Source organism: Alosa sapidissima, chromosome 22, assembly GCF_018492685.1.
Source record: "Alosa sapidissima isolate fAloSap1 chromosome 22, fAloSap1.pri, whole genome shotgun sequence".
Taxonomy (NCBI): domain Eukaryota; kingdom Metazoa; phylum Chordata; class Actinopteri; order Clupeiformes; family Clupeidae; genus Alosa; species Alosa sapidissima.
In genome coordinates, this window is record NC_055978.1 from 28,174,408 (window position 1) to 28,191,595 (window position 17,188).

The window sequence follows — 17,188 nt, forward strand, 5'->3', positions numbered from 1 at the left end:
GTGTGTGAGGACACACTAATGAACCTGCTTAAAAATTGTTGCTTAAAATTGTGCTTCCCTTTAAAAATCTCTGTTTAATTTTGCCGGCGAATTACACTTCAATCTAACATTGCTGTGCTCTGTGCACCCTCAAATATCAAACAGCATGTCACCAATATTGAAACATTTGCTTTCTTTATTTATTTTCTGGGTTTGTTGACACACAATATTTTGCTCATTTACATCTGACTGCAGAGAAACCATGCTGATGTGAGAACTGCTCTTTACAGATGGAATCAGTGATAATTATTCAGTTGACGGCAGCGACTAAGGAGTCCCCCCCTTAATAAATGAGATTGCTGTTCCTCTGTGTGGGCAGGGCCGTCAGTCCACTTCGGACTTGTGAGGAATTGTATATTAGGGCTCATCCAGAGTTTTTGAGGGGCCCAGGAAAGCTCATCTCTGCCCATTTAAAAGTCCAATCTGCAGCCTTTACTGAGGCCGATTCACAATCAACACCAGAGTCCCCAGATAGCCATCTTTCTCTCTCTCTCTCTCTCTCTCTCTCTTGCTCTCTCTCTCTCTCTCTCTCTCTCTCTCTCTCTCTCTCTCTCTCTCTCTCTCCCCCTCTCTCCCTCTCTCTCTCTCGCTCTGTCTTTTCTCTCTCTCTGTCTCTCTCTTTCCTGTGCTCGCTCTCTCTCTCTCTCTCTTGCTCTCTCTTTTTTCTCTCTCTCTCTCTCTCTTTCCTGCGCTCGCTCTCTCTCTCTCTCTCTCTCTGCTTATGCAGGAATGCAAATCTGCTGGGTGCTGAGGTAAAGCAGGTCAGGATGACTGGATTTGTTAGGAGACTGTGCCGTTCGGCTTCGTCTGTGGGTGTGGAGTATCAGCTTGGCTAAGTGGAGGCATGGGGGCAGAAGGGGCCACTTAGTTTGGCCATGATGACATTGCAAACGCCATGCTGTCACTGAGAACGACCGCTCTTCTGTGTGAGACGTATGGATGTCGTGCAGCGCTCCTCCCTCTTCATAAATGCGTGTCAGTTGTGTGTACATTCCTAACGTGCTATCTTTTGTTTGTTTCTCTTTTGTCCTTGCAGAGGAACTGCGGAAGTTGAGTTGGTCTGGGATTCCTCGGCAGGTCAGGCCCATCACGTGGAAATTGCTCTCAGTAAGTATGTGATTGGTTTGGGGCTTCCTATCCACTTCCTTTCAAAGCATTAAGCAAAGATCAGCTCTTCACTTTGTGCTGTCTTAATTACTTGGATTTCAAGGATTTTCATAATGTAACATGAAAAAATGTTCACTGGGTACTATACAATATGTATAGTAAATAACACCGTTTGAACATTATTATAAACATACATGATGATATATACTAGTGCCTACTTACCGGTATATGCTGGAACAACTCAATTGGACTCTCATATAGCCTTTCTATTTAAAATGTTACTATTACATGACATTAAAATCCACTGGAAGTTCCGCTCCGTATTAGCATCAGTTTCTTTTTGATGTCATGTCATTTAAATTATATTGTAGGCTTCACAATGAGCCAAGTCCCATGACATTTCTTCAGATAAGGAAATCCATGCCTTTTGTGTTGAATGAAACAGAGTTGAGAGCATGTTAAACAAATGTCATTTTTTCGAGCATATTTAGTTTTACACTGAATTATGACCTGCTCACATCACCACTTGCTTTCTGTGCTAAACTGTGCAATTAGTATTCCGCAGAGTAGAGTTCCATGCCTTATTTGTTGTGCGCAAGGTGCTCAGATCTTTTGACTCGTGTGTGTGTGTTTGTGTGTGTGTGTGTGTGTGTGTGTGTGTGTGTGTGTGTGTGTGTGTGTGTGTGTGTGTGTGTGTGTGTGTGAATGTGTGTGAATGCCCACATGACCTTTAAAGCCTCCTCTGTGCACTGCTGCAGCAGAGCTATTGCTCTCACACTCAAGGCTCTCACCCACACATTCTATCACAGAAAAGACTCTCTCTGAAGCCATATCTCAGATTGGATTTTATTTGCCAAGAGCTGCTCCTAAGATGTCCGACTTATTCATTTGCTCCAGCGGTTTCTTAAGTGCACCTCACAAAAGAGATCTTTGTTTTGCAATGTTAAAGCGTCCAGGCTTCGCTGACGTTGTAGAAGAAAGGAGTGAATCCCCTGTCTGGGCTGTGTAGCATGTGCTGTGTTGTCTGCTGTCTCTGTAATGTCTTCACACCAGCATGGAGAAGTGGAATGAGACCACAGCCTTATTCACATGCAACAATTAGACACACTAAGTGGCCGTGGGGCTCTGACGCCGGACGGCGATGATGAATGAGTGTGCGTTCGCCCAGGTATTCCTCTCAGAAAAGTGGCCCTCCTGGCCATGTGCTTCATTCACTGAGGAAGAGGAATGGAAGTGCTCCGGCGCTGGTTGAGTGTGTGTGGTGTGTGACGGTGGTGTGTGACGGTGGTGTGTGACGGTGGTGTGTGGAACGTTGGAGAGCGGGGGATGGTTTGGCGGGCGTGAGACTGGCCGGAGTGCGTGGAGGGGGCGGAGGGTGGGGGGGGGGGCGCGTCTCTGGCACATTTGCCGTGGCGAGCTCTGCAGTACTCCACCCCATGGTGCGACGGCCGGGCACGCTGATGGATGAGGTGCCAGCTCCCGTCAGAGGCTGGAGTGCAGGGAAAGTTGGTATTCCACAAGCCTCTCACTGTGTGTGTGTGTGTTTGTGGTGATGCAGACCACACACTCACTCACACTGAGATGTGTACACACACACACATCTAATAAACCTCTTTGACCTTCATTTGCCTATGGCTGCCTCGTCAGTCATCTTGACTCAAACTGTTGGCTCTTGCTTCACTTAATCAAACCTCATCGATCCTTGCTACTGAATCCTGTGTGTTTGTGTGTGTGTGTGCGCGCGAACATTTGAAGAAAGAATTTAAACAGCTGGAAATCATCCTTTAACAAGAGCGATGACTTGAGGAGACCCAGGAAAGGCAGCGGAGGGTGTCGTCACCATTTGAACAGTCGTTTTAATGCGCAATCAATTCTCCCCATCCTGCTGACTTCACACAAACTGCACACTTCCTCCCCCCAGGAACCAGCTCAAACGCTCCACTAAGTAGAAATCATTTTTGTTTGTCAGTTCCCCCGTAGAAAATAAAGATTTCATTTACTCCTAAAATTGATTCCTTAAGCTTATTTTCAGAAGGGGTAGAGCTGGAGGGGAAAAAAAAAGAAGATTGCCTGTTTACTGTAGTTCAGCATCTATTAGGTGCCAGCGTGTTGGTTTCACTGAGAGATTAGCCAAGGCTGGGGAAAAGGCTCGCGGCCTGGGCGTGCTCTGTTGGGGCCGGGGGCCGTCATCTCACCCTGATCCCTGATTCGCCCATCATAGCACTCTTCTGCCAGTCAGCACTGGACTAAAGCCTTGCTCTGTAGGAGGCCGTGTCAGACCAATAAAAGTCACTGATGAAGTGCGGCATCTACACACACTGACCTGCACTGGCCTGCACAGGTGACCCGCCGTAAACTCTCCGTTACCCTTGACTGGGCGCGACTGAGCACGCCTTCATTATGGGACGTAATGGCAGGGTTGGGGAGGACTTACGGTAGTGGACGTGTCCTCTGCCGCTGCTCTGCATCCTCCGCCTTCACAAATGACACCCTCTGCACGAGTCCCAACCACCAATCACATTTTAATGGGAAATTGAGATAGTCATGTTACTGCAACGGTCTACATTTCTTTCATTTCTTGAAGAAGAAAAAGAAAAAGGCCTTGGCAATGGCAATGGCATTTAGTTGAGGCCATTCTCCGTCGAGCCTCTTTTGGTCTCCTTTCTAGACGAAGGCGAAGGCGGCATTATGTGGAGATCAGGTCTGCTCGCCTCGCTGTCCTCCTGTCTCAGTGGGCTGTGCTGTGCTGCGGTGGCGTGCGTGCTGTGTTTTAATACATGAACAGGAGCGAGAGAGAGAGAGAGATAGAGAGGAGAAAAAAAAAAAGATCACCTGCGCAGGTGATTAAAGCGTGTTTTTCATTTAGGGGATATCGGTTGGACGCTTTGACAAATTGCCTTCCTCCCTGCTAACAGCTGGGAGAGTGGGCTGATGAAAAGCCGTGCTTGTGTCGGGATGTTAAGCATTACCACTCTCTTATCAAGCCATCCCGCCTTCCCCTGCTCTCCTCTCCTTATCCCTTCATTCTCCCATTCTCCTCTCCTCCACTTCTCTCCTTTCCTCTTCTCCTTTCTTTCTCTCTCTCTCTCTCTCTCTCTCTCTCTCTTCCCTCTCCTCTGCACGTGCTGCACATTCATTACAGGACTCCTGTCAGACGGCCACTGTGCACCTGCTCAGGACAGTAGCCTTCTTCTCTCTGGCACACGTTCCAGCACAGCGTATGAGCCGCGCCGCTTCGTCGCTCACCGGGCAGCCTGCGGACGGCCGCGCCTCATTACTACAGACGTGCTTTGTTGGTTTGTCTTTTTTCGTCTGGCAGAAAAAGAATAGCTTCTTAGTGGGCCCATTCTTTGTCAGATGGTTGTGGAGCCACCTACCAAAATGACTAGATTAGAAGCTGGCGAGAAAGCCTTTCAAAACAAAACTACACTCGCGCACAACAAAGAGGTTGGATTTTTGAAGTGCCCCACTGCCACCCCCACCCATCTCCTTTCATGATGTGTCACCTGCTGTACAGAAATTGGGTGCGCTACTTTGAAGCTGTCTGTGTGTGTTGTCATGGTGACTGCCTGTGTCCCGGTGGAAACTTGTGAGGTAGAAACTCCTGAAGTTCACCCAGAGCACGGCACGCACACACACACACACACACAGTCTCTTAAAAAGTCTGTGTTGAAGCAAACAGTCCATCAAATTTTAATCCGCAGTGCATATGTCCTCAAGCAACTCCTCTTAAAACCGACCCTAATACCAGATTCTGCACTAAGCAGTGCACTGATGGTGGGATATCAAAAGCCCCTGCCGATTCCCTTATCAATTAGGCTTAATTACATGTGCGAATCCTAATGGCCTGTTCTGGGAGTGGAACGAGGAGCGCTTGGCACGCATACATCTTGTAAAAGCTGTCTGAGCAGGGGAGTAAGAAATGTGTGCGTGCATCGCAGCCCTGGTGATGAATGGACTTTTGCAGCTGTAGATTTCCATGCAATCAATTACTTTTTATCAAGAGACTTTCTTTTCCTGTCGCAGACATCTGCTGCGCCGCAGCGGCTTCTCTTTTTTAAACCGATGACCAGATTTGCGCGGCGGGCCACTGAAGTGGAGCGTGGGGTCCGGGGGGGGGGGGGGGGGGGGGGGGCGGAGGCGGACGGACGGACGGGCGAGTCCCTTGTTAGTGCTCCTCCGCCCTTCTGTAGCTGCAGCGTGATGAGGGAAGCAGGACAGTTGGGCAACAGTGGACCCGCAGGGGACCTGGGCAGAAGTCGCGCTTGCGAAATAACACAGCAGTGAGGCGAGATCCTAAAGTATTACAGGAAAGGTGACCTCCACTTGAATCGGTACCAGTGCACGCGGAGAGAAAATGTGGAGGCTAATGCGCTGCTGTCACACTGAATTGATTTAAAGGTGTTGCAGCTGCCCAGTGCAAAAACATTTGTGTGTTTTTTCTTTCTTTCTTTCTCTTCTCCTGCTCTCTCTCTCTCTCTCTCTCTCTCTCTCTCTCTCTCTCTCTCTCTCTCTCTTCTCCTGCCCTCTCGCTCTCCCACAGGGGTACCTCCCAGCCAACGCAGAGAGGAGGGAGAGCACGCTGCAGAGGAAGCGTCAGGAGTATTTCGGCTTCATCGAGCAATACTACGACTCCCGCAACGACGAGCACCACCAGGACACCTACAGACAGGTGAGGAGAGCGCGCAACACATGCCTCTCCACACCAGTTCCGTAAATGTGTCCTAGGATTCTGTCCCATACATGCAGTATTAATTGCATTCTTTTGAAGAGCTGCACCAAAACCAAAGCGTGGTGTTCGTCAGCAGCCTGGGAGCATGTAATATCTGCCTCTATAACCAGCAGCATGCATCCTCTTAAATAGTCAACAAGAGAACCATAACGCCAGCAAATTAAAGAATAATAAAGAAAAAGAGAACATTAATTTGAGCTGTAACTCTTGAAATGCCCATCCCTTTCCGTTGGTAGTTCCCCATATCCCAGCTGTACAGTCAGCAGTTTGAGAGTCTTCTCTCTATGCTGCGTGTACGCGTATGGTTCTGGTTAGCAGACTACAGTGTGGTTCTCCGGCTCACTGTAGACAGCCTGTGCTGTCTCATGTGTAGGCTGCAGCGGGAGAGGAGTGTTAAGTGGATCTCGCTGGTGTTTGTTCAGTGCTAACTTCCTGGAGGCGTGGTGCACGGCTGTAGGCTCAGCGGGGTGGCTGGCATCGGTGTGCGTGGGTGCTGGGGAGCCGAGTGGCTCCTTATAGAGGCCCCAGTGTCTGAGCCTGCCAGCCACTAAGAGAGGAGGGCCACCTCCCCAGCACCCCCCCCCCCCCCCCACATACACACACACACACACACACACACACACACACCGCAGCCTTAGCAGCCCTGGCTCAGCCTGCCGCTTCTCTCAGCCTGCCGACTCCCACAATCCTCCCGGCTCAGCTCATTTTTCTCCTGGGCGTAATCGCTGAGCCCCTGTCGGCCGCCTGTTATCTGGCAGGAGAACGAGGCGCCACACAATCACAGCCCCCGGAGAAACACTGCTTACCTGTCCCAGACGTAGCCTGCGTGACTCTGACCTATTTTATTCTCGCCAGGAAGAAGGACAGCCCGCATGATGATGCTTCACTGATACGATGTGCCATCTTTATATTTTATGACATGTCTGCAAATGTTTTTTTGTCTTCCACTTGTGATATTGTCGGCAGGGTGGTTTTTATCTTATATCTGGCAAGACAGTGAAGATACTGATGTATTCCGACTGGTGGTGTGTGTGTGTGTGTGTGTGTGTGTGTGTGTGTCTGTGTGCATTTATGTGTCTCCCACTGTTTCCCCTCCCTCTCTTTTATCTGTGCGAGTGTGTCAACTTCCGGTGATGTGTGTGCGCCTGTGTGTTTGTGCTGTTATGTCCTCTTTGAACCTTCAGATTCACATAGATATTCCCCGGATGAGTCCGGAGAGTTTAGTGCTGCAGCCCAAAGTCACAGAGGTAAGAAGGTTGTGGAGCGGGAGACGCCCCACACCTCGGCCCACCTCCACCTGACTCCGCACAAGGCCGCCTGTCCGCCTGCGTCCTTCTCTCCCTGTCTCTCTGATGTACTGTCTGTCTCTCACTCCAGGTTTAGCGCTGCTGAACTGAGTCCCTGTGGCATTTCGGCTGCACTCTTCATTCATCTCTGGCGTGTTGTTACTCTTTTTATTAAAAGTGATGAAACCATTCTCTGTCTTGCATCAGAGGTGAATGAAGTGGTGGAGTGGCTTTGCTTCTTGTGTCAGTTCAGGGGCCCTGAGACCTCTGCCTGAGGCAGCCTGAGTGGGCTCCTGTTCCCTGACCGCTCTCTTAACGGCCCGGTCCGATCCGATCCGATCCCATCTCTAACCTGCTTGTGCCTCCTCTGTTTGTGTTCTTTCCCTGCAGATTCACATTGACATACCAAGAACTAATCCTCTTATTCCTCTCTTTCAACAAGCTTCTGTGCAAGAGGTGAGACTTCCTACACACTCGCCACCAGCCTGTAGGTGTCCGCCATGCACACTGGCATGCACTTGCCCCCCACCCCCAAAAAAGCTCCTTTTTTGCACCCACCAGCATATAAACTGCAATGTCCTTTAAGCACTCCCAAAAAACGTACTGCACGCAGCAGCGCATGGACATACGTGTGCTAAAAGTCCCTCTGCTTGCCGACTCTAATAACCCTGCCTGCGTGAGCCTGATAGTGGAGAGGCGTAAGGTCAGCATTCCAAGCAGCCCCCTTCCTTGACTTGCCGCTCATCACCAAGGGACGACCCCGAAGGAGAGTTGCTGGAGCGAGCATTCTAACGAGGCTTCGCTAACGAGGCGTGCGCGCTAAAGAGCGGCCAGTTCCTCTAGTGTGCGTGTCCTCACACACACACACACACACACACACACACCCCTACGCGCACGCACACACGCACACACACACACTCTCGGCGCGCTCTCCCGTGCGGGTGGTGGCCGCGGCTCGGGGCTTTGTGAATATGTGAGCGGCTTAAAGAGGTACGTGGGCGGGGGAGTCGCGTGCGATTACCTTCAGCTCCCTGCCTCTCTCTTGCTCTTGCTCTCGGCACTCTCTCTCTCTCACACACTAGCTCCCCTCAGTGCTGCTTTCCACAGGATGAGAAAGCCACAAGCCTACCTTGAAACATTTATAAGGAGTTTAAGCCGATTTTTGCTTGGCAGACACAAAAAAAAAATGCCACACATCCCGCCCATGGAAAGCGTTGACGTTCAGGGCCCAAATTAATCATGCTTTGCACCTTAAACTGATTCAGTGTTCTGCTAATACACTACCAGCATGTCTGTGAGGAGAAGACTAAAGCCATCATTTGGGAGAAGGTGTTTGCACATTTTCACAAGTCTCGCACTGAATAATAGAAGCACCTCACAGACAGTGGTACTTAACACGCTCACTTTTCAGTCTGATTTTAGCAAGACTTTAGCAAGATCATTTTCCCCCCCCTTTCTTCCAACATCCTATTTCCCACATGCGTGCATTTAAGGCAGGGTTTTGTAGATCTGACAGCCACTTACCGTAGGGTCTCTTGCGTTCACTCACGCCATGGCTATGTGTGCCAGTGACTCAGAGAGCAGACCTGACACTCCCTGCACATTCCACAAGCCAGCCAGCCAGTCAAGTCAGGCAGAAGCCGCCTCTGTAAGCTCTTTGTTAATGTTTTCTTGAGACACGATAGCGGCGAGCTCACCCACTCCTTTGTTCCGCCCTGTCCTTCCCTGCCTGCCTGTCTCTCTCTCTGCTCCTGAGTGGACATGTGCAAGGTCACCACCTCTGTGACCTTGCATCCGCTCTGTCTCTCAGCTGGCGTGTGTCAAATCTGAAAGACTTTCCTCTCCTGGTCCTTGCTAAAAAATACATTTAAAAAAAAGGGGAGTCAGAAATAATGTAAAGCAGGCTAGACACAATCCCCGCACTGCTCAACAGGGAAGGGCCTTCACCAGGCGTGTTCCTCGTTTGTATTGCACACGGTGATGTTGGGAGGCAGAGGTTAGAGCTTGCCGACTGGAAGGGCCGTTGATTTTGTTAGTAGCCTCAGGCTAGTTGCACCCCACTCGCGCTGAACCGTAGAGGTGCTTTGGCATTCAGCTCCAGCCAGACCGGAGCGGTAGAGGGCCGAGAGAAAGCGTGAGAGAATGACAGAAAAAGACAAATCTCGTAAGGATAGGAAAGGTCTCGGAGCTTTGGATGAGGGTGTCGGCTAAGCAAATAAATGGCTAATATATTCGCTCTCAGCCCCTTAGTGCACTCCAGCCGCCCATTGATTTCTGCTGCCCGCTCCAGTCTCTCACTCACTGATGGGCGGCAAGAGGAGACCAGGGGCTGGCAGTGAATTCTGAGGGGAAGCGTTGGCTTGGCGAGGGAGTGAATTCTGAGGGGAAGCGTTGGCTTGGCGAGGGAGCGTTTGAGTGTTGGATGGGATTTGCCCGCCGTTTCAGCCCTCAGTGCCAGTGCAGCCCCCCCCCCCCCCCCCCCCCCCCCCCACCCCCCCCACACACACACTCCCCACCCCCCACTCCTCATGCCAGGGCCCATGCCCATACCCTCTGCTGCTAAATGGGACTTTGATGATGAAAGGAAGCAGCATGTGAGCAATGGGAATCTCATATGGCTCTGATCTATGGCCCCTCGAAAGAGACGACGAGTCCCGCATAGAGCCCACTCTAGTCATCTGCATTTGTGATCGGGCATAAAGTGACGGATGAGTTTATTCGGAGGAAGAAAGGGAGCGTGATTGGCCAGGGAAGCGCAGCGCGTGTGTGTGGGGCGATAGCTACCTCGTCAGCGGAGGCGTCGGGCAGGAGGCAGGCGAAAAGATATGGAAATCATTGGTTGCGCTTTGTGGAAGTTCAACTTCAAGCCTCCTTTGTTTCAAGTTGGGCTGACAGCGCGGTGAGAGGAGGAGAAAGGCCGTCATGCAAACACAAATGATTGTTTAGCAGAGTAGAGGAACGATAAAGGAAAAAGTAAAGGGTGCAAGAAATGTTAGTGCCCACGGTATGCAAGGATACCGAGACAGCCACGGAAACAAATGCAGATAAAATGTATGTATACAGCCTCTGATTTATTAAATTTCAGAGCTGATATTCTTCCAGAGATTTTTTCCCTTTGCTTATGAATATTTCATTCTAAATGGCTTTTTGTCACAGCTCACTACACACACACAGACACACACACATTTACTCACACCTGTGCATGCGTTCACCTTTGAGTTGCTTTCTTCCTTTGGTGTCTCCTCTGTTGAATGTAGTGATGTTAATGATTAAACACATGCTCCTGAAGCCTAATTGATTTTGTTTAATTGATCGCCGGCAAGGGGGAGGAGATTCTGTCTGTGTGTCTAATTAAAAGGGGGAGAAATGTGACCTTGTGCGGGGAAAGTCATGCATGTAACAGCAGCAGTATACACTGGGGTTTGGGGTGGGTGGGGGGTAGACATATTCTGATTTGTTTGGTCTGTGGTGATCTCCATGTGTGACTGGGACCCTCTTTCACCTTTAGATCTTCGAGCGCATCCTCTTCATCTGGGCCATCCGCCACCCCGCCAGTGGCTACGTGCAGGGCATCAACGACCTGGTCACACCATTCTTCGTTGTTTACGTCTTTGAATACATAGGTGAGTTCCTACATGTTAAGAAAATCACAGAAGCTCTGTTAAACTGTATTCACATTCACTTTTATTTACATATTTATGTTGCTCAACCTATATCGAAAACTCCATCTAAACACAGTTACCTTACTCCGTATAATCCTGAAGCACAAAGCACACAGACTCTTAACCTATTTAATGGCCCTCCAGCTGTGAGATGAAATCCACAAGTCCACAGCAGTGTCCTTCAGTGGTCCTTCTCCTGTCTGACTACCTCCTTGGGTGTTTGACTAGCTCAACTCCGCATGACCACCAATGAACAGCAAGGTTAGCTGTGGGCTAATGACCCTAATGTATCAGAGCCAGTGGAGGGGACTACGCTTTGCCCTAATGGGAAAGTAATACAGTGAACGGACTGAACACGGAGGCTCCAGGTCTCTGGGGGAGGTTCTGCTTGATCCGCCGGGGCTGCTTTCCAAGTGCTGCTCCAGAGCGCCAGTATTGATGCCTGCACCGATTGGCTTGTCACAGACCCAAGGGAGTGAACAAAGGCGATGGGGTTAAACTCGACGGGGGATTGTGGCTGTTTGTGGGAAAAGCTTGGAGAAAAGAGAAGCATTTTTCTGTTGCACCTCAGCCTCCTCCCATCCTGGTGACTCAGACCCTGTCGGATCCTCAAAGCGTTTGTCTTCACACATCTACCTGCACTGATGAGCCTTGAAGCTGCTAAGCCTTCACAAGTGCATCATTGACAGGTTACATGATATTTGATCGTCTGTTTGCTGTCTGCAGACGTCGTTGGCGCTTTGGGTGGATTTCCCAGCTTTCATGCTCAGGAGTGAGTTGTCTAATTACCAGTCCCTCAGAGGAAGGGGAGAGCTTTTGTTTTCCATCTCTGTGGATGTGTGTGGGCTCTATGTACCGAGCGAAATGGAAACATATCTTCATTCCCTGAATATGAAGATGGAAAAATGACTGTATATGCCAGACTCAGCCCAATGGCAGAGAAAGGACATTTTAATCAGCCAAAGACCTGTCACTAGTGGTTCCCGGATCACAGAAATGCTTAAATCCTTTTTTAAGTTCCACTGGGCCCAATAAGGTCTTATGCAGGATGCCATGCCCCCCCCTAAATGTATGCTGTTCGCTCCCACTACAGACAGTTGGGAGCCCATTACAGTGAAGGATTCCTTTGCCAGCACAATGTGTCTTATCCCTTAACACTGCACTACTGCCTCCCCACCGGCAGGGATGTGGAGGCAGAAATACATTTGGCAAGTAGACATTTGGTGATGAAAAATCCTTCTGGTTAATGTTAAGGATGTCTGATTACTGCTAGAGTATGTCTTTTTAGTTTACTTTTCCCCACAGAGTCTGCCCAGGCCTGACTTTTATCCTTAGATGACTTATCTCAGAAAAAGACACACTGTTTCTCATCACTCTTACTTCTGGAGAAATAAGACGTTGAAGAGCCCAAATCTAATCCCCGACACCCTGGTGTGATGTGCCACAAGCGTTGTGGGACATCCGTTGAAGTTGAAGACTGCATTCTGTTTCAGTGGGGAGAGGAGAGAAAGAAACCCAAACAAAACCGAAAACACACTCTTGACGTCGGCAGTCCAGGGAGAGTGAAAGTCAAGTACAGTACGCCTGGCTTCGCAGACTCGGTAGCGTGAGTCTTCTGAGCAGAGGACTGCTCATAATCTCTGCAGTTAAAGATGTATGATGACAGGATGTAATTTCAGACCAGTTAAGCCTGTTGTTTGTACATTGCTGTTAGGCTCATGCATTATTTAGTTCTCATTTTCTTCTCACTGTTTTACAGAAAGCAGACTACCAGGCTGATAAATGGACTGCAATTGTCACTGGGGTTCAATCCCTTTCTGCGCTTAGTTAGGGGACGTAATAGGTAGATAGTCAAATTTAGTTGGGTGTGACAACGCGTCCTTGCCTACAAGAGATGCTGTTATGACATGAGCAGAGCTTGTTAAAGGAGTCGTGCTTGACATCATTGAGTCTTAAAAACCAAGGAGCAGGATGGAACGACAGTTTAAGGGCACGCAGCGTACCACGCTTGGCCACCGGAGGCAGCAGAGCATGACATGTGTCATTGAGACCTTGCTTGTAAAAAAAACAAAAAAAAAACAGCAGTCAGTGAGAGGTCTTATGCGGATCTAGAAAGAACAGGGTACACAAGGCAGCTTTGGCTGACATTTACTAAATCTGGCTGTCCCCACTAGTATTTGATTTCATGACCTGAAATCACCTGTCACTGCCGTATCGTTTTCTCTTTCTCTCTCTTTGTTGCGGGCTTATCCGAGGTGTCTGACCCAACTGTGAGGTGAATGCTTGACTACACATCATCATTTCCTGAAGCCGCCAGCGGCTCTGGCTTCGGATGAAACGGTCGGTTTTCATCAGCGGCTTTCTGTTAATCAGAGCCAGATATCATTATTCACTCCTCATCTAATCATATGCCCCTCTCAAAGGCGTGGCTCAGCCATGCATTTCTCCCCCATCGATATTCTTAATCTGGTGTGCCATCCCTTATTTGAAGAGGCTATTGATTTGAGCAAATCATGTAGCTGAAAGGTTTAGTTATTGTTTTCTTTCCTTCATCATCTAAGTCAAGACTAATTCTGTTTTTGAAGGCCAATCTAATTTCTCGTTAGGCGATTTCTAAAGCGTTCTAATTAAAGAGGATGCACCTGATTGGAAGGTATGGTTGTTTTTTAATATGGCAAAGTATTGACTGTCTGGAGATCTATATTGTAATTTACATCTTTTCAACATATAGATTCAGTCAAGATGAACTTGTAGAGGGAGTGTTTGCTCCAGTGGTGCTCATCTCTGGAGGCTTCTCCTGGGAGATGATAAATGGGCCCTGTTATTGGTGTTCTGTACTTATGCACCCAAAGGGAGATGGCCTCATTGAGAAATGATGCGAACCAGTGAGAGTGTGATTTCGTTAGACATTTGCTTAAGATGTGGCGTAGGGTTCAGCGGCTGAGCCGTATTCCGCCTCGTCCTCGCTCTCCGTTTTCTGCTCGTCTCCAGGCTGGCTGTACTCGCCGGTGTTGCCCTGGCAACAGTGCCATGGTGGCTTGCGAGCTGGATCCTGCCGGTTGTTGGTCTGCTCTGCGGTCGTGAGTGACCACTGGCGGCTACCTTCCTCTCGGGCTTGCCTCGCCTCACCCCCTCTCATCCATAGCACCCCGCCCCCTCACGCCACCACTGACCTGAGCTGCCCAAGGCTGTCATTCGCTGCAGCGCTCCAGGGAGGGCCCAGAGGAACTGCGGCAAACGGGAGGAATGGCTCTAAACAGAAGAGTGAGTTGTGGGCTCGTCTTAGAGCAGTCCGTCCGTGGCAGCGAAAAAAATAAAGGCGATGGTGGCGGTAGCAGACTGGACAGTCTTGATGAATCACGCGAGGCCGTGTTGAACGCCCTGCGGAGAGCCGGGAGTGGTCTGCGCTCTAATAGACCCTCTGGTGCCGACTGGGCACTGCGCCCCACTCAGGCCCCTGGGCCCAGGAGTTGTGCAGAGGAGAGTTAATGGGAGTTAATGTAATTAGGAGGGGAGGAATGCACTCTTGAGGGGAGGCGCGGCACTCACGCTCGGCCTGCAGACGCAGGAGCACAGCTCCCACACGTCTTGCCCAGCCACCTTAATTAATGGCCCTCACAGCAGCAGGTAGGGGAGCTCTCTCTCACTTACTCACTCTCACCTGCTCTCTCTCTCTCTCTCTCTCTCTCTCTCACCTACTCTCTCTCTCTCTCTCTCTCTCTCTCTCTCTTTCTCTCTTTCACACTCACACTCTCTCTCTCACACACACACACACACACACACACACACACACACACTCACACACACGCATGCATACACTTCCTCTTTTTCACACACACACTTATTGCAATGGGCTTATCTCCTAACCCCCCTCCTCTTTATTCACCTCTTAAAGAAACTTGGTGTTTTGTTGCATCTTGTGCATTTGCTAACTGCAGTGTAACATGCTTGTGTCGGGCCCTTCCATTGTATTCACATTGGATGTATTGGGAGACCGGTCCAGTGGTGCATGGACCCTCATTTGAGATGAGAGTGAAAGTGGCATGTGAAAGCATGAGGGTGGATGGAAACATTCATAGCTGCATCAGCCCGGTGTCACGAATGGCCTGCTTATTCCGCACCATGGCGTTCTTATCGTGTCAAAATGTCCTCTCTGCTCATTCACAGTTCCTGTCCATTGATTGAGAAGGAACAGGATGCAGACTGTGGCTGGCGCAGTAGGCCTGCAGTGCGCTTATTTAGCGGCGCTAGAACGAAGGCAGGAGGAACATGCCGACTCCTGCACAGGAAAGGTTTACTGTAAGCCCGACACTGAGTGCCTTTGACAGATGCTCTAAACAGCTCTGGTGTAAACGGCACTCAAAGGATTTGCCCAGTGGAATCCCATGAATATGGAGTTGGCTTCTGCGCATGTTTATGTATGTATGTATGTATGTGTGTGTCTGTGTGTCTGTTGTGTGTGTCTGTGTGTGTGTGTCTGTTGTGTATGTCTGTGTCTGTGTGTGTCTGTTTGTGTCTGCGTGTGTGTGTGTGCGCGCATGTGTCTGTCTGTGTGTGTGTGTGTGTGTGTGTGTGTGTGTGTGTGTGTGCGCACGCTCACAAGCCCGTGATCAAACGTGCGGATGCAGCCTAACCCCAGGCTCCTGTGTGGTAGCTGGCTAGACGGGGGCCTCCTGCTGTGAGTGGGAAATGCCTCTTGCTTTTCTCAGGGAAGAGGCTTCTGTGTCCCAGCACTCGGCAAGGCAGAGCGCAGGCAGCCCAGGTGGCAAACGCCGCCCGGCGAGGAGCGGGCTGAGCTCAGCACCAGGGCCTCTCTGGCCAGCCTGGCGGGAGCTGCAGTGGAGCGGGAGCATGCTGAGGTCCAGCAGGCCTCGGAGCCGCTGGCACTCTCACGTGCTCTCTCTCTTTTTTTGCCAAAGTGCTCTTGCCTCTCTGCTTTTAGATTGCAGGCTCTTAACACATGGTGCATGAAGAGCAGCTCACATCCCCCATAGATCCACACCCGGCTCCCACTCACGGGGCCCATTGACTGAGAGGTGGGGACTTGTGATGGCGGATTGAACGGTCACTGGTGTGGAACACATCGCCTTGCCTTTAATGAGTATCGGTTTGTTCAGATCTCCCCATTTGGAGTGGCGAGCCAAGTGCTGATTTTAATGCAGGTCTGATTAACGCCCCTGATTTGCTCTAACGAGTTGTTAAGTGATTGCCTCGGTATGTCTTCTGACATGCGGTGGAGGGTATTTTTCTACTCTTCCTCTACTTCAGTTGCTCATTGAGCGGATGGCTCTCCAGACCTCTTTAGGTGCTTGTGGAAAGTTTATAGGGACAGCGATGTAATTGTGTTAATGAACTTTTTTAGTCATGCGTGAACAATGTGTTCTCCGTTTTACAACTTTTTATCCATCGAGTGTCTGTCTATAGAAAATATATTCTATAGCTCCCTGGCTGAGCCAACCAAGTTTGCTGTGTGAAATATGCTTTGATGTCCAAGCAGTGACCTTAGATAAATCCGATTTTCAGGCTTAACATACGTTTTCTCATATAAAGATGTAAAACGCAGCGAAGCTGAGAATGATTTAGAGAAATTGTCCTGTCACGAAGTCATTCGTTTTCTCTGAGTAATCGTGGTTATTGAATATTTTTGGATTAAGTTAATTACTCTGCTATAAAAAGCCATAAATTGAATTTCTGCACAGATTCCTGCATTGAGAAATCGCTCTTTGTTCATTTTCATCAGTGGGATGTGTCATGCTTGACCTAACGCAATTTATAACAATTAAGAAAGTAATCAGTTTTAAGAAAAAAATATGCCACTCCATGCCTTGCAATCATCCATGTACACAGATTTGTAACTATAGAATTTCTCTTGCATATTTATCAGTTGATGCTGGCTCAATGTACAGCTTAATTGTCAGCCTGTGCCCAGAATGTCTTAAGAACTTCTCATTACTGTATGGCTAATGATTTTACTGAGTCTCCAGATAACCACAAATTAATTCCTTAATGGACTGATCTGCCCTCATATTTCACACTCTGGAAACTTTCATTTTCCAGCCTCTGATAATAGCAGCTCTTTTGAAGCCTCCCTCCCTCCCTTCACTTTCTCCTGCCAAAGTGGTGAATCATGGGATAAGACATGTCACACAATGGAAGTTGTTGACGGTGCTGTAAAGAGCATTCTCGTGTCAAACATGCCGCAGAGATCCTTCACGTCCCATTCCATTCAAAATATATAACGCCGCCGGACCGCGGTCGGAAAACGCCTGCCTGCTTTGGCACCAAGCAACCATAAAAAGCCCAGAAACATTCCCCGAAACGATCTGCTCACTTGTTCCAATTACCATGGTTACAAGGCAAGG

The 17,188-nt window shown here is 49.3% G+C and overlaps 1 protein-coding gene across 1 annotated transcript in view; it reads left to right on the top strand.

Moving 5' to 3' along the window:
* tbc1d22a (TBC1 domain family, member 22a) overlaps positions 1–17,188 on the top strand; it is an 82,312-nt gene that overhangs the window by 12,671 nt on the left and 52,453 nt on the right. The window contains exons 5-9 of the mRNA XM_042077871.1: positions 1,076–1,146; positions 5,690–5,818; positions 7,063–7,125; positions 7,555–7,620; positions 10,673–10,787. Coding sequence (XP_041933805.1) covers positions 1,076–1,146; positions 5,690–5,818; positions 7,063–7,125; positions 7,555–7,620; positions 10,673–10,787 — 444 coding nt within the window. The remainder of the gene's footprint in view (positions 1–1,075; positions 1,147–5,689; positions 5,819–7,062; positions 7,126–7,554; positions 7,621–10,672; positions 10,788–17,188) is intronic.